The sequence below is a fragment of the Gekko japonicus genome, unplaced genomic scaffold (genome assembly GCF_001447785.1).
Source record: "Gekko japonicus isolate JY-2015 unplaced genomic scaffold, Gekko_japonicus_V1.1 scaffold822, whole genome shotgun sequence".
In the NCBI taxonomy this organism is placed as follows: Eukaryota; Metazoa; Chordata; class Lepidosauria; order Squamata; family Gekkonidae; genus Gekko; species Gekko japonicus.
In genome coordinates, this window is record NW_015159737.1 from 739,048 (window position 1) to 756,775 (window position 17,728).

General features: G+C 40.8%; 1 protein-coding gene across 1 annotated transcript in view; it reads left to right on the plus strand.

Moving 5' to 3' along the window:
- Positions 1-1,353: 1,353 nt before the first annotated feature.
- The window catches only part of IRAK4 (interleukin 1 receptor associated kinase 4), a 20,023-nt gene continuing 3,648 nt past the window's right edge, over positions 1,354-17,728 (plus strand). Inside the window, exons 1-8 of the mRNA XM_015429384.1 lie at positions 1,354-1,511; positions 3,403-3,548; positions 5,850-6,047; positions 12,960-13,120; positions 13,900-13,964; positions 15,425-15,539; positions 16,276-16,385; positions 16,951-17,134. Coding sequence (XP_015284870.1) covers positions 1,354-1,511; positions 3,403-3,548; positions 5,850-6,047; positions 12,960-13,120; positions 13,900-13,964; positions 15,425-15,539; positions 16,276-16,385; positions 16,951-17,134 — 1,137 coding nt within the window. The remainder of the gene's footprint in view (positions 1,512-3,402; positions 3,549-5,849; positions 6,048-12,959; positions 13,121-13,899; positions 13,965-15,424; positions 15,540-16,275; positions 16,386-16,950; positions 17,135-17,728) is intronic.

Sequence of the window (17,728 nt, forward strand, 5' to 3'; positions counted from 1 at the left end):
GGCGCGGCGGGGGGGTTTTAGCCTCCGGCTCACACATTTTTCTTGATATATTAGGGGTTGTAATTTCTGCACGGGTTTATGTCCTTCGCTGTAGATTTATTAAATTGAAGCAATCTCCAGTGTTTGGCTACACAACCACTCACTAATCCGGATTAAGCGGAAGTCCGGTGGTTCTTGAAAGACTGGCGCAATTTGTTCAAAACCCAGCATAGTTTTTTCATTAGTCCGAACAGAGTTCGTCAGATCCATCTAACTCTAGACTGGATACTGAAATGGATTCTGTTAGTCTTTAGCGTCAAGCCGCTTGGAACCCTGCTAAATTTTGTTGTAGCAGACTAACGCGGCTACCCCTCAGATACCAAGGCTGCGATCACACACACTAAATAATCCACTTTTCAACTGGATTTTTACTGTGTGAACTGGCAAAATCCAATTTGAAAGTGCATTGAAAGTGGATTATTTCTTGTGTGTGATCGCATCTTTAGTCGGATTAGACTACCCACGGTGCTAATAAATGTGAACAGAAAAGATATAGGAAAATGCACCATTCTTTAGCTATCCTTATTTGGAGTGGTGTAGGACGATCAGATGTTATTTGGGCTGGAGTAACCAAGTCTTGTTAAGTGTCTTTTTCCAAGGGTTTTTTTGGGTGTGTGTGTGTGGAGAAGGAATAGCTTCTACTTCCTAAAAAAATCTTTATGTCTCAGTTTATGTACTAAAAGAGGAAAATGCTTTCTCATTATGTTCACCAGTTAGTGGTGTATTTCTCTCAGGTGCTTTATTTTCAAAGTTGTCTAACAGTGTGCTGAATTTTGGGACTCTTTAAATACTGGTGTTCTGGCCATATTATGTAACCATTAATAATGAAGAGTCGTGTGTTCTAGGCATCTAAATGTAACCTTGTACCGCCTGCTGGTTCTGCCTCCTTGGCAACTCTGGTTTGTGCTTGTGCTATGACCCAGGAATTCTGGTTCAAAAGTATTTGTTGTGAGATGGTTCAGTATAGGGGGATGATTTCTTTTTAGTAACTCCAATCCAACTGCTATTGGGAGCGAGAAGCAATTCTTTTCTAAATGAGAAAAGAGAGGCTCTAGTGAAAAACAAATTAACCAAATGATGGGGAATAGAAGCCAGCAGTATTTTTTTCTTTTAAAGGGCAATATGAGTGCCCCTGTAAATAAGTACATACTGTTTTACTAAATATTTATTCAAAACATGCACAAGCATAGCGGAATTATGAATTGTTGTCATCTCCTTTAGAGACCTGTGAAAGTCACACATAAAGGTAATCCAATGACAAAAGAAGTGTTTGAACTGCTTGAAAACAGATTATTTTTACATTTTGTAGGACAGATGAACAACATAACTCCTTCAACATATGTGCGATGCCTTGGCTATAGCACGTTGAGGCAACTGGCAGATTTCATTGATCCACAGGAAGGATGGAAGAAACTAGCAGCAGACATAAGAAATCCATCTGGTACAGACAGATACAACCAAATGCACATCAGGTAGCACTGCATGCCAGTTGAATGATTGGGGAGCTAATAAGTCTGTTTTATGACATGAAAATGCTTTACATTAGTATTAAAACTATGAAAGCAATTACATCATTATTCTTCTATTTATTTATTTATTTGATGTATATACTGCCCTCCCCGCGAGCCGGGTCGGGGTGGTTTATATCAATACCCAGGGGTCATTTTGTAGAAAAAGAGGTGCATGAGCTCATTATCATAACTCATTAACACAACTTATTTGCATATGCCACACCCCCGACATCACTGGAAGTGTGTCAGAAGGCAACACCCACTGTTCAGGCTCCACTGGACTGTTTTGGATTGCTAGCTATTGGGGGGGGGGACATTCAGATCTGTCCTCACAAAGGAGGGAGAGCTTGTACCTGAATAAAACTTCGTCTTAAAGGTGCCACTGGACTGTTTTGGACCGGGGGGCCAGGGGGAGCTCTGCAACTTACCTGGCTGCTTCTTGCTCTGACTGAGGGCTGCTGGGAGCAGGGGGTGGGGCTTGTTGCATGTGCCCACCCCCTGGGCTCTTTACTGCTGGAGCTCCGCTCCTGTGCACTCCTGCAGGAAATGACCCCTGTCAATACCGTTAAACAATCACTTAGGAACAGATTAAGATAACATAAAATCACAGATCATAAAATCATAAAATATATGATCTGTGTAATGGGAAATCCTTCTTAAACACTTCAGTTTTCAAGACAGTCCTTTACCTTTTTCACATTTACTTTTAAAATTATCTTTCCATTCACATAGGAAAGTACAGTATTTGCAAGATACTTTCTCACACTAAATTATTTCTTCTTGTATGCTGTAATTCTCTGCTTGCTTTCTTTTAACACCTTATAGCAGGGGTGTCAGACATATGGTCCACGGTCCAGGGCTCTTATCCGCCTGTGAGCAACTGGTCATTACCTTTATTGCCAGATGACAGAGGCTGTGCATTTTGTTCCTGTATCCTGTTCCCGTGCTAATGAGTAATGGGGAGTGGAAGTGGGAGGGTGGGTATCAGGGAAATTCTTCAAGGAAATACTGTAAGAGTGTTACAATTTTAAGCATGTTTGCTTTTTGAGTAAAAAAATAATATTATTAATTGGGTTTGCCTGTGTCCTTTATAAAGTTTATATTTCCTATACCTGCTATAACATTTCATGGCATATGACCTGGCCCAACAAAGTGAGACTTATGTCAGATTCGGCCCTCGTAACAAATGAGTTTGACTCCTCTGCCTTATAGCTTCTCTACTTGCCTTTGGCCTGGATCCTATAGAGTCATTCTTCTGGCAGTCCAGCAGCTCCTCTGACAGAACAGCCTCCCTGTTTGCAAACAGGGCAGGGTGATTTTTGCCAGTTTATCCTCTCCTGATGTGAGGAGAGTCTGAGTCCGCGGGGCAAAGGAGACTGCAGTGAGTGGTGGGGAGGCTGTTCAGTTGCCTTCCTCGAGCATGAGCCCATTTGCCCTGTTTAGGATCCAGTCTTTTACCTATCTTCTTGAGTTGGTGGTATGCTTAGATAACAAGTTGCTTTGCCAGGGCAAATAAAAGTGTTGCGACTCTCATGTCTCAGTCTTAAGGCCTCTTTGCTTGGAAAAGTGTCTTCCTGAGTTTTGGAGGGCTTACTTCCTGGGAAGCATTCTTGAGATTGCAGTCTTGGTCATCTTAAACCCCCCCCCCCCAAGACTCTGTTACTGGGAAACCATGTATCATTTTGTTGGAGGAAACATTATTTTTTACTGCTAAAGAGGGATGTGTCATGAGAGCCAGAAGAAGAGTTCAGTTTTATTTAAAACCTTAACCTTTAAGCATGGTGAAGAATATTAAATGCTGCTTCTGATTTTCTCCATTGTCTCTGATTATAAATCTGTTTGGGCTTCTTAGGAGATTCGAAGCATTAAAACAAATGGGGAAGAGCCCCACCTGTGAGTTGCTTTATGACTGGGGGACACTAAACTGTACAGTTAGTGATCTGGTGGACCTGCTGATCAGAAATCAGTTCTTAACTCCAGCCAGCCTTTTGCTTCCAGGTAATCTTGATCTGAACAGTATCTATGGCTTGTATGAAAATGGAACGTATTTTATTGTAATAATTTGGACATTTCTAAATGTCTTTGTACAGTAATCCTGAGAAACAAAAACCTGATGAATAAATTAAGCACATGTAAAACTTTTGCTTTATTTTTGTATTTACATTAAATAAAAGATCGGGGGATGCTATGATGTAATTCAATGGGTAAGGTGCAGTCATGGCTCAAGTTGAGTTTGTGCTAGAGAAATCTGCAGGGCCACCTGAAAATCTCATAGTGTTTGACAAAAATATGATAAGCAACAATAGAACTTGACAGTGCAGCCTTAACACTAGAGAATCTCCAAGGAAGGCAGACCCTACTTTGACTGGCAGCAGCTCTCCAGGGTCTCAGCTTGAAATCTGTCACATCAGCTAAACCCTGATCCTTTTTACTGGAGGGCTTGGACCTGGGACCTTCTGTATGCAAAACAGATGCTCTGCTGCTGAGCCCAGAAAGCACTGACAAGTCCATAGAATCATAGAATGTTAGAGTTGGAAGGTCATCTAGTCCAACCCCCTGCACTCTGCAGGAGCATAGCTGAAAGATAGCCCTACATACCTACAACATACCTGAAAGATAGTTGTCCAGCCTCCACTTGAAAACGTCCAGCGAAGGAGCATCCACCACCTCCCGAGGCAGACCATTCCACTGCTCAACCACTCTTACAGTTAGGAAGTTTCTCCTGATATTTAGCCGGTAACGACTCCCTTGTAATTTCCACCCATTAGATCTAGTCTTGCAATCCGGAGCAAGAGAGAATAGATCTGCTCCATTTTCTACATGACAGCCCTTCAAATACTTGAAAACTGCAATCATGTCCCCTCTAAGCCTTCTCTTTCCCAGGCTAAACATACCCAACTCTTTCAGCCTTTCCTCATAAAACTTGGATTCCAACCCTCTCACCATCCTGGTTGCCCTCTTCTGGACACGGTCGAGCTTGTCAACATCCTTCCTAAAAAAAGAGGCCTGATCCATAGCAGAATAGAGCGGAACTACCACCTCCCTTGATCTGGACACAGTGGTTCTGTTAATGCATCCTAAGATTGTGTTAGCTTTCTTCACAGCCACATCGCACTGCAGGCTCATGTTTAGCTTGTGATCAACCAGAACACCTAGATCCCTTTCACATGTGCTGCTGTCAAGCCAAGTCCCTCCCATTCTATATCTGTGCCTTTGATTTTTTGTACCTAAGTGTAGGACTTTGCATTTATCTCTATAGAAATTCATTTTATTTGTCTCAGCCCACTGTTCCAGCCTATCTAGATCATTTTGAATCCTGACTCTGTCTTCTTCAGAATTAGCAATCCCACCTAGCTTCATGCTAGGTCCAATATGTCCTTCTTGGCCTGAAGCACCAAGTTCCCCTAGAATTCTCCTGCCATGTCTGCATTTTCACTGTCAAGTCATCAAGGCAATTACGGGCTGCTTTACCTGAACAGACAGCACATACAGGGGACTGTATATTATTTATCATGTTGTCTGTTCCATGTTCCAATGCAATATATGTCAAAACATCAGAATGCCAGTTGGACAGTAGATTCAGAATGAACAAAGAAAATACTTCTTCACAGATTAAATTATTAAAATGTGGAATTTGCTGCCAGAGGATGTAATGATGACCATAGGCAGAGTTGGCTTTAAATCAGAATAGACAGATTTGTGGAGAATAGGTCTATCAGTGGCTACTAGCCATGGTGATAATAAGGAGCCTCCCCATTCAGAAGCAGTAAACCTCTGAATATCAGTGCCAGGAGGCAATATCAGGAGAACGTCTTTGCCTGTATGCTCTGTTTGCTGACCCTCTGGAGTAATTGGTCAACTGGTGTGTGAGACAGGTTGCCAGACCAGATGGACCACTTGTCTAGGGGAGCAGAGCTCTTATGTACTTATGCTGGGAACAAACAGGGAAGCATCTGCCTGGCTGTTATTGGAAACAGGGATACTGGGACTAGATGAACTTTCAGTCTGAGCCAGCAGGGCTCTTATGCTTTTATCTGGTGAGATGCCACCATGGTTGAGCTTCTGTGCTGTTGTAAATTCTCCTTACCAGCCAGATATCATACAATTTTGGCAAGATGCATATTTTGAGTACTTTCTGATTCACAGGGATGGGCCACATTGATGAATTGCACCATTAGATTGTGAAGATAAATCCAGCATGATGTATTCCATATATTTTATGTGCTGTTATGGGTTATGCATGTTGCACAATATTTCCAACCAGAAACTCTGTGGGATTGCTTTTTATTTCATTAACAGACTCTGTAAGAGTGACAGACGATGCTACAGTAACATTCCCTGTACAAGAAGCTGTGCCAAAATATGACGGAGAAATTCCTTTAAAGAAAAAGCAAATGACATCAGTATCGCCACTCTCGACTCCAGATAATGGGCACCTCACTGTGGCTTCTTGTAGCTTAATGGTGGAAGAGAACACCTTGCATTTGAGTGACTCAGGTAGGAAGGTGGTACTTCCCATCATATATTTAATGCTGAACCTGGACATTAAGGTATGGGTTGAAAAACTGACATGCTGGGATCAAGAACAGATTGGGAAGACATTTGTACAAACCTGGGTCTCCCCCCCCCCCAGACTGGCACAAAAATCCCAAACAAGGAATTTTTAGAACTAAAATGAAAAGTGGGGAAACATGAACATACTGGGAGGAAAATGAGACCTTGCAACACTATTTTGAGGGTCATTTAACAAACAGTCAATATAAGGGAGAGAGGCCGGAAGGTGCTGGTGATGGGGGGGGGGGGAGGCGGCAGGGAGGGAGGGAGGGAGGGAGGCTGTGGCAGCAGTGTTGCAGGTGAGCTAGCTGGAGGGTGAGTGGGCTGACGTGTGGGTGGGCTGGCAAGCAAGCAAAGGGGCAGGCAGGAATGGCAGTGGGGAGGGTGAGAGAGGTGACATAGCTGGGTAAGCTGAGGAGGACACAGCAGCAGGGGGAGGAAAATGAAGAGAAGGGAGAGAAGAACTAACAATGGGATGGGGGAGGGCAAAGGAAGAAAGTGAAGCAATGGGGGGCGAAAAGGGAGAACAATTGCTCAGGAAGGGTGGTGGGGGAAGTGGAACAAAGCAGCAGGGGGGGCAAGGCCACTAGAAGACAGGAGAAGCAAGTCGAAGGAGTGGGACTTTGGGACAATATTTATGGGACTTCTTGAGTTTTAATCAGTTTTTCTTCATTGCTTGTTTGGACCGTTAATATTAAAATATCCATATTTTTACTAGTTGATTGAGTGATCAGTGTACTAATACAGAGTAGCTGACAGTTGCATTTTGCTTTCTTTTAATCATCATTGGAGAAAATGCTAACCAAGTTTTTACACCTTTAGCTTCAGCAGCTTGGGAAGCTCAGATTTAAAACTAGGCCAGCCTCACAGATGCAAGGTCCCCATAGCTTGAACAGATAATCTGAGCCAAAGATGCATTCTCTATCCCCTTTCCACCCCATCCCAGTTTATCTGCTCTGTTGAACAATGAGGTAGTGATGAGGTAGCGATGAAGATAATTGAAAGGAGAGAAAATACTTGAGGTGTCTCTCCCCCCTTTTTTCTTTCCACCCCAATGCATTCTTGGAATTCTTGGTAAACAAAATTTTATTTTTTCCATAGGAATACAACATTTAAATTAAACCATTTCATTTTTCCATTGTTTACCCCATTCCCATCTCCTCCCCTCCCTTCCGTGGCTTCCCGCAATGCTTCCCCCCCATTTCACATTACTTTACATCAATTATATCATTTTTCTTATCATTACAATCTCAAGATAACTTCATTTGACTTAATATTGATCTAAACATATTAAGTTTTGTTTCACATCCCAGTTCTTTTCCAGATATATTTTAAAGTCACTCCATTCTTGAAAAAAAACGTCGTCTTCATCGTTGTTCAGTTTTTTTGTAATTTTATCCATTTCAGCCATGAACAGAACTTTTTGTATCCAGTCTTCTATCTCTGGTATTTTCTCTGTTTTCCAAAATTGTGCATATATCATTCTCGCTGTTGTTATTAAATACCAGAGTAAAGTCTTTTTAGTCGTATTGACTTCTTCCATTTTCAGTCCCAAAAGCAGAATTTCTGGTGCTTTTTTGAAAGAGCATTTCAATATTTTTTGTATTTCCCTGTGGACTTTTGTCCAAAAGTCTACAGCTTTCTCACAAGTCCACCACATATGGTAAAATGAGCCCTCATGGGTCTTACATTTCCAACATTTATTTGACATAGTCTGGTTCATATTTGCAATTTTCTTCGGAGTCATGTACCACCTATACATCATTTTATAACAATTCTCTTTGACATTGGTACAAGGCGATATCTTAATAGAATTTTTCCACAAATATTCCCAAGTTTCAATAGACACTTCCTTATTCATATTTATTGCCCATTTTATCATTTGCTCTTTCACAGTTTCATCTTCAGTAAACCATTTTAACAACACTTTATACATTTTAGAGATATTTTTCCCCCTCCACTCTCCCAAAAGTTCATTTTATCCCATTTCTTAAAGTCTTGAGTTAACTTGGTCCATAATTTTTCATAGTTATTCTTGTATAAGTCTATATTTCTCGCCGTTAACTCAATGCCTAAATATTTCGGTTTTTTTACTACTTCACATTGTACCAGGTCTTGTAGTTCCACTTGTTTTTGTTTCGTCATGTTCTTACAAATAAGCTTCGTTTTATTTTTGTTCACATAGAATCCAGCCAATTCTCCAAAATCTTTTATCTTTTGGAATAGTAATGGTAACTCTTCAATCGGGTTTTCCACAATAAACATAACATCGTCTGCAAATGCTCGATACTTGTATTTAAATCCTTTATGTGTCAATCCCTTTATCTCTTGGTCTTGCTGTATTTTTTGTAACAATACTTCCAGTACCCATATGAATAATAGCGGTGACAAAGGACAACCCTGTCTTGTACCTTTTTGTACCTTGAAGTTATCTGTCACTTCCTTATTCACATTCAATTTTGCAGTTTGTTCAAAATAGATAGCTTCAATACAGTTTCTAAATTGTTGTCCCGTTTCTATTTTTTCCATCATTTGTAGCATAAAATTCCAGTTAAGATTGTCAAATGCCTTTTCTGCATCAACAAATAATAAAGCTACTTCTTTTTCTGGGTGCTTCTCATAATATTCAATTGCATCCATTACTATTCTTACATTATCACGAATCTGTCTTTTTGGTAAAAAACCAGCTTGGTCTTCCGAAATCACTGTTTGTAAATAGTTTTTCACCCTTTCTGCAATAATTTTTGCAAAGATTTTGTAGTCATTGTTTAGAAGAGAGATTGGCCTGTAGTTCTTCACATTTGTTAGATCTTGTCCTTCCTTTGGTATCAGTGAAATAATTGCCTCTTTCCATGAATCTGGCACCTTTTTGTTCTCTCTTATTTCGTTGGATAAAGCTTCCATGGCCGGAAGAATTTCCTCTTTCATTTTTTTATAAAACTTTGCTGTAAATCCGTCCGGCCCTGGCGCCTTTCCCAACTTCGATTCTTCAATCGCCTTCGTCACTTCTTCTTTTTGAATTCGACCATTTAATAAATCCTTAAATTCACTGCTTATTTTAGATAGTGGACTTTCTTCCAGATATGTTCTAATCTTCTCAAGATCAGTTCTAGTTGCTTGGAATAATTTGGCATAATACTTGAAGAAACTTCTCTTTATACCATTAGGGTCAACGAATTCCTTTCCATCTTCTATAATTTTGGTTATCATTCTTCTTTCTTTTCTAGTTTTAAGTTGCCAAGCTAAATATTTTCCCGGTCTATTTGCCCCTTCGAAAGATTTTTGCTGTAACTTCTTTAAATTCCAATAGAGTTCATGGTTCAAAGTTTCATTCAGTTGCTCTCTTAGCAACTGCAATTCTTTGATGATTTTCTTTTTCCCAGGTTTCTTTTTTAATTCTTTTTCTTTTTGGGCTATTTTTTCCAACACTTCTGCTTGTTTTTGAAATTTTTCCTTTTTTTGCTTCACATTTTGCGAGATGAGGATTCCTCTCATCACGGCTTTGTAGGCATCCCACACAACCTGTATCGGGGTCTCTTTGTTTAAATTTTCTTTAAAAAATTGTTTTGTTTCTTCCTTTAGCAATTCTACTACAGCTTTTTTATCCAACAAATCTTCATTTATTCTCCAAAGGAAGGATTTGTTCCTTTCTATAGAGCTCCACACAACAGGGTTGTGGTCTGAATTACATCTGGGCAAAATTTCAATTTTATGTGTTTTCATTGACAATTCTTCTGACATCCAAATCATATCAATTCTGGAAAAAGAACAATGTCTATTGGAATAAAATGTAAAGTCTTTCTGTGTCGGGTTCCATTTCCGCCAAACATCTTCTAATTTTTCCTGTTTGACTATTTCAAAAAAGTTCCTTGGCAATTTTCCACTATTTTCGTTGCCTTTTTGTGGTTTTCTGTCCAAGCGGTCTATAGTTCCATTAAAGTCTCCAGCCATAATGACTTGGTCATAAGTTTGTTTTTGTAGGTGCTCATTTAAGTCCTTAAAAAATTTCTCCTTTGCTCCATTGGGTGCATATAAATTGATCACCAGTGTCTTTTTTTGTTGGATCATAACTTCCACACCCACATATCTCCCTTCCAAGTCGTTAAAAATTTCTTTAGGTTGCAAGTGATTTTTCACATATGTCACCACTCCTTTCTTCTTGTTTAGGGCCGAAGAACAAAATTCCAATCCTAATTTAACATTTTTTAAATATTTAACATCTTGTTTTCTGATATGAGTTTCTTGCAAGCATATCACATTACAATTTTGTTTTTGTATCCAATAATTGATTCTTTTCCTCTTGTTTGGTGAATTTAATCCATTCACATTCCATGACAACAATTTGTAATCCATTATGCGTTTTAATTTAAAGTTCTCCAAAGTCATCTAAATTGTCCGCTTTGAATTTGTAAAAATCCGTCACCGATCTGATCAGAATCCTCCCTCCTTTGTATGTGAAGGATAAACCTTGCGGAATTTCCCATCTATATCTGATGTTCAACGCCTTCAGTTTGTCAGCCAAAGGTTTATACCTTTTTCTGTCCTGAAGTATTGCTCTTGGGAGCTCTCTCATGACCATAATTTTGTTTCCTTCCATTTCAAACGGGACGGTGAATTGTTTCTTAAAGATGTCTTCTGTTGTTGTTCTTGTCACAAATTGTACAATTACATCTCGTGGTAAATTTTTCTTTTCCGCAATTCTGGAGTTCACTCTATAAATTAAATCAAAGTCTGATTCCATTGATCCTTCATCTTCGCCCAAGAATAGAGTTATCGCCTTCATCATCTCCTCTCTTATATTTTCATTTTCTTTCTCTTTGATACCTCTAAATCTCAGATGAGTTTGCATCCTTCTGAACTCCATCATTGTTTCAGATCTTCTAAGTTGTTGAGTCAAAGAATCCTGTTTCTCCTCCATTTGTTGCATCTTCTCTTCCGTTTCTGTAGTTTTGGTTGCATTATCCTGTATTTCTTTTTTGACTCCTTCTATCTCTTGCTTGATTGAAGTTATTTCTGAAGTAACCAATTCCTTTATTGCTGTTATGTTTTTCTCTTGGACTTCCTCAAGTTGTTTCAAATGGATCTGAGTTTGCTTTGCCATTTGTGCCTCCAGTTGTTTTTCCATCTGTTCTTCCAGTTGTTTAACAATCTGAGCTCCCATTCTTTTTTCAATCTGCTCCCCCATGGCTTGTATCGCATCCATCATCCTTTTCTCCATCGCTTCCATGGCAGTCTGCATCTCTTTCCTCTCCTTCTCCCTCTCTTTTGACATTTTGGGGGTTGATGTAGAGCTTGTCCTTGATCTCACAACTGGTTTAATGTCAGGGTCTGAGTCAGCTCTTTTCTTTCCCCTTCTGGTCTCCGTTTTGGCGATTTTCACTGCAGTGCTCAAATTCACAGACAAACAGTCTCTTCTAGAAGATAACCTGCAGGTCAGCCAGTTCCATCTGTTTTCGCTTTTACAGACCCTCTGATAAACGTTTAAACAGCAAATTAAATTGAAGTCCTCCTCAAAATGTCGGGCGCAACTTCTCTATGGTAATCCGGTATAGAGTAGGTCAGTTTGCCATTTCTGCAGGTCCCGTCTGCTCGCATGTACTCACATCCGGTCCTGCGCCTTATAGAGTCCGAGTTACTTCCTGTTAATTACAGCCCGTCCAGGGTTTCCTCTTCCTCTTCAACCCACTCGGCACTCTTTTGTGGTTACACCGACCTATTCTTCCCGCGATGTATTTCGTCAGTTTCGATTTCTCAGCTGCGCGCACATCTCGATCCTTACCACAGGAATGTTAAACAATATAGTTTTTTGCAGTTTTGTAGCCTTCAATCAACTATTTTCTTTTCCGGAATCAAGTTTCTGGGAATGTTTATTCTATATCCGCTCAACCGCTTGTTTCAAATTGCATCTTATCTTAGTTCAGGTAAGCGGTACGTTTATTGTTATCTAGCGCGATCAGAACGGGTTTCGCATTGCTTCTTTTCACTCACTGTTGTTGCCCCTTCATCAAGAGGTCGGCTGTTGAAGGATTTATGCCGGTAATCCGGCTCGATCAGCTGCTGGAGAGTTGCTTGGCATTTGCCTTCTTCGTGGGAGGAGATCAAAGCCTGTTTCAGCTTCTTCCGAAGCTAAATCACGCCAACCTCACACTCCCTCTTAGGCTTGGCTGCCTGCTTGTCCCCCCCCCCCCCCCTGGGGAGCGATGCGTTGGGCTAGAAACTGCCCAAACTGTCAAAAGCAGCTGTCGCTCACTTCACACGATCGTGAAGTGCGTTAGTCCTCCATCTTAGCTCGACCGGAAGCCTGCATTCTTGGAATTCTAATTAATTATCAAGAGTTCTGGGCATAGGCGTAATCTTCGTGGGGGTGGTGGGGCGTCAGCCCCCGCCGAAATTTTCAGGAAGGTGCTCCGCCTCCCCAGGGAGTCACCCTTGCTCCTAGCAAAGCAATGCTTCTGGCCCAGCCCCCCCCCCGGGAAATTCCTGGAATGAATTTTGGGGGACACTGCAGGTATTTTTGCCCATCTCAGCTATCTCATCTTTCCACCCCAACAACAAGAGGAAGGTGAGAAGGATTTCAGGGGTGTGCCTAGAACCCCATGGTTTCTGGTGTTGTTTTTTTTTAATCAAGTTTGTTTGAGCTGGAATCCAGGGTGGGTCCCCCAGCTCACCCATCTTTACAGCCATCTGTTGAAGACAAATCCCTAAAGCTATTAATCATGGCTGGGATTTATGGTGCTGGGACTGAATTCTTGGAAGTGGATTGCTATGTTTTCATTCAAAATAATTTTATAGATAATTAAAAGAAGATGAACACTTCCACTCATGCCACGTGAAAAAGTTCCTATTTCGTTTCAGGGTTAAAGAGTTTTTTGTTTCATGAGCTGCAAAGTGTTACAAATAATTTTGATGATCGAGTGGTATCGGCTGGTGGTAACAAGCTGGGCGAAGGCGGCTTTGGAGTTGTATACAAAGGATGCATTAATGGCAGAACTGTGGCAGTGAAAAAACTTTCTACTGTAGGTTGTCAGCAATTTAATGTCTCAATTTATGTATTCTGTACATTGCTTTTATATAGTACTTTGTATCTCACTCAGAGAACTGTAGAAATGAAGTCATGGAAGGGGGTATGAAAATCATACAGGGATTAGCCCAATGCACTGTACTCCATATCCAACCAAAGCCAATCCAACAGAAGAATGTAGCCCACCCTAATCCAGAATAAGTTTCTCAAATGCAGCTTTTGGGACAGACAAAGATACCCGCAGGGTTTGTAAAATATTTCCAGTTCCCAAATGCCAGTTTTTGTGTGGGCCTTTTCCAATTCCCAAACAGCAAAGGAGGGTAGCTCCTTCAGAGTAGGAAAGAGAATACTGTGTGTGTGTTGTGGGGTCAGAAATTTTCAAGCATGTGCTAGTGGACAAAGCCATATGCTTTCTCTTATTGTTAGGAGGATGGTATAATCGTGGGTCATTTGAACCCTCTATTTAATCGACTCCTTTGCAGTTGGGGTTTCAAGGTTTGGCCCCTGCTCTTCAAAGAATTGTTTAGAATTCAGCATTTCACAGTCCAGCTTTCCTCAATATGGTCCTGAAAGACATGTATGCAGAAGAATCTTTCTGTGCAATTTATAAAGCACCCCCCTTCCCCCAGGAGGGACTGGATCAGGGAACAACATTATTTGTGTATGATGTCTTCATGTCATGGGCACTGGTCTGGAATTGGTCTGTCTTCTCACTTACCATAGATCCTTAACTTCTGAGTCTACAGTTAATTTTTTTTTAAATTTCCTGTGTAGGTGGCTGATATAAGCCTTCAAGACCTGAAGCAGCAGTTTGAGCAAGAAATAAAGATTATGGCAAAGTAAGTAGTGAGCTTTTGGTGGGGGTGGGGTGGCAGAAGGATATGCTTAATGTAAAGTGATTTGTGTTGGTTTTTAAATTGCAGTAGAAATTTTAGCTTGAAACTTGTAAAAATCTGTACAGAATCCTGATTGTTTCCCCCTCACTCAATTTTATGAAACTACAGTATGCATATTAGAAACCGAGGTGGGGGACCTGTAAGAACTTGCAGGTGCATCTTATTTCCCCCCGTATCTCCTCCCACACCGTTTCCCTTCTTTTGCAGCTCCCATAACCTCTCCCTTTCTCCAGCTTCCTCCTGTCATTTCCACTCACCAGGCAGTGTACTTTCATCTGCTCCCGTCTTCAGTGTTCCTTCCTCCTCTCTCTGGGAAAAGCCTGGCTGAGTTTAATGGTGGTTGTACTGGGCCTGTCCCCGGCAAGTCCTTCTTCATCAGGGGATGAGGCATTTTCCAGGACTGCTTTGTCCTTCAGGTCCACCCCTGCTTCCCACCGTGGTTTAGCTTTACCGAAATGAAGGCTTGGAAGGCTCAGCTATATTGTTGTGGTTGCATAGCAGCCTCCACAATGGCCAGTGACAACTCAATGGGATCCCCAAAGAAGCATACCCCTCTGTTGCTGTTCAAAACAAATCAGATAAGCCCTTTAAAAATAGCTTTCTTGTTTGCCAAAACCTTTTCAAAATATGCTTTCAACATAGAAAAGGCTAGTTTTGAAAGGGTTCTATTGCCCCCTAGTGTCTTTGGGGGCACACAGAGAAGCGTTCTCTCCTTGGGTTTTGCTTCTTGAAGTTCCACTGAAATTCAATGGTAGACTATTGAAATCAAACCTTGGATGTGAGGATCCCGTGAATCCCAGTTGGGATAAAGTATCATCATCTCTAATGCCCTAGTTAGAATTAGGAATAGTAACAGTAATGTCTTGATCATCACTAGATTCCATGCAATACTGTTCAGGGGATTGTGCTGCTAATCTGTAGATTCTGAAAAAATATGTATTGTTTTTTAATACTCTACTTGCTGTCAGGTGTACTAGCTCCCCTCCCCAAGTCATTTCTATACTGAATTCTGTATTTACTTCCTAAATGGCAAGGCCAGCTGATTCCAATGCAACTTTGATATAAAAGGCTGAGTCGCATCCTTAAACGTTTCAACAGTTTGTCAGAATAAATATCAGTAGTCTTCCATTTATGTATTTATACATAGTTTTCTTCGGATCCCAGTTTAATGATTTATAAGGAATCCTGTCCCTGTATGCGCTTATGAATTTTGTGTGCTATGGCTTACTCAGTTCTTAATGAGAGGGAAGTTCCCGATCGATGGGACACAATTCCTGTAAATACTGCTGGTCAATATTGTGATTTAATTCTTCAGACATTTTTTACTGCCCTGATTTTGTTAATATATAAAATACTGAGAAATATGGAATCCCAGGTCTAATAAATTCTTCTATATCTGTCAGATGTCAGCATGAAAACCTAGTAGAATTGATTGGTTTTTCAAGCGACTTGGATCAGCCTTGTCTCGTTTATGATTATATGCCGAATGGGTCACTACTTGACAGACTAGCTTGTCTGGTAAGTTAAATGCTTAGTTACTACATAGATAACAGACAGATCTTTTCAAGAAAAAAAACTCGACCAATTTTGTCTTGTAAGTGTAGAACAGGGGATTCGTTGTTGAATCTGGGCACTTATGGAGATTTAAGAAGGGGCAATGCGCATCACCACAAAATGGCAGCCCTGGGGGCCAATGTCAAAGGTTGGGAGATCCTCAGTCAATCATCTTCCTGTGACTGTGGCAGCTATTTCTGAACAGATGGTCTCTGGAGACAAAGAGACCCTTCCCGGGGTCTCCCGAAGTATTTCTTACTTCAGTAAAATGGAGGAAATGCAGGATTGCCTGTTTATTTTGGGGGAAGAGGTGTTATAGAGAATTGGGCCCCACATCAGTGGATGCTATATTGGGGATTACTAGTCTGTTTAGGATCTCAGCACAAAGACCTGCAGGGATGCCCCTTTTAGGAGGTGGGGCACAACTCTGCACATGGAGTTACCCTCTGTTAAAGTGAAATGAATAGCCTTCATGGATAGGAGTAGTGTACACACTGGAGCACATATGAAGCTGTAGAGCACAAATATTGGTTCTTGTTTCCTAAGCCTACTTTAGGACTGCTATTGTTTGTTTGTTTGCTGTTACTTCTCTATGCTGAATTTATTTATAGATTTTAATATGTATTGTAAGCAGCCTTAGAGGGGGAAAAATGAATAAGTAGAATGGAAATACTGACATTTATTCTCTCCTGTTTATAAGGATGATACAGGCCCGATTCCTTGGAGAACGAGGTGTAGCATTGCTCAAGGCACAGCCAGTGGCATTTGCTATTTACATGAAAATAACCACATTCACAGAGATGTTAAAAGGTAATGCCTATAAAACTTAACAGTTTAAGGACAGGTTTCCCCAACTTTGTTTCACTTGTGTTTCTTAAATATCTCTTTTATCCCCCTCCCCATTTTTTTAAAAAAAAACCATGATTTTTTTCCTGCTGTCATAGTGATGTGTTCTGTGTTTCTCCCAAATCTAATGAGTGAAGAACATTGTGATAGAAGTTGGAGGGGGGGGGGTAAAGAGTGGGAAAATTCCATGAAAAACAGAGTTACAGGGAAAAGTCCATTTCTGAGAACTGAAGAACTGTCCTCGTTTTCATCAGTTACAAATATGTCTGAATTACAGAGGGTGGCTGTGTTAGTTTGCAGTAGAACAGCTAGACTCTAGTCCATTAGCGCCTTAGAGACCAAGATTTTTGGTGGTATAAGATTTCAAGAGTCAAAGCTCCCTTCATCAGATACCTGTCTTAGTGTTTAAAATAACTTCAGCTCCAGTCAGTTAAGGGGAAAAAATGTTGCTGCTTCTTTTTGGACTGGTTAGTGAATTGGCTGTTCTGCAGCGAGTATATTCTAGGTTTCTTTGGTTTTTTTCCCCCAGTGCCAATATCTTACTGACCAAGGAGCTGGTACCCAAACTTTCTGACTTCGGACTTGCAAGGGCATCAGTAAGGTTCACACGTACAATCGTAACAGACAGAATAGTAGGGACAGCTGCATATATGGCACCAGAAGCTTTGCGTGGAGAAATAAGCCCTAAAGTAGACATTTTCAGCTTTGGTGTGGTGAGTAGGAATTAATTGCTGCTGTTATTACTTCGGTGCGGAGAATGAGGAAAAGACATAAACACCTCAGGGATATGTGTGAATGTGGACTGCTGAAGATGCCATTATTTAGGAAAATCTATTGGTAATACAAGGTTGGTCGAAGATGCCTATCATACTGTACAACTTATCATAATATAGGACAGCAACATCTGGCTTTTTGCTGGGCCACGCATGCTAAATAGTGTAAACATGCTTCATTTTTCACGTGTGTCCTGCACGCCTTTCAAGGAGCAACTTGGATTGACACATGAGGGGTTTTTTTGTTTTGTCCTCAACAGCCCTGTGAGGTAGGCTCAGCTTGCCCAGGGTCTTTCTAGTGAATTTTCTGCTGAAGGTTATATCTAAACCTTGATGTCCCTGGGTCACACCTAACACTGTATCATGCTGGCTCTTTTCTCCCATCACATCCACAGCTTTACTGTGTTACAGATTTTTTAAAACAGGGTAAGGAATGGGTGGCAATTTTTCCATACTACTAAACCATTTCAAGTTGTACGGGTGTTTCCTTTTAGTTGTGCTATATTAGTGACACTTCAGGTTCTTCTCTCTGGT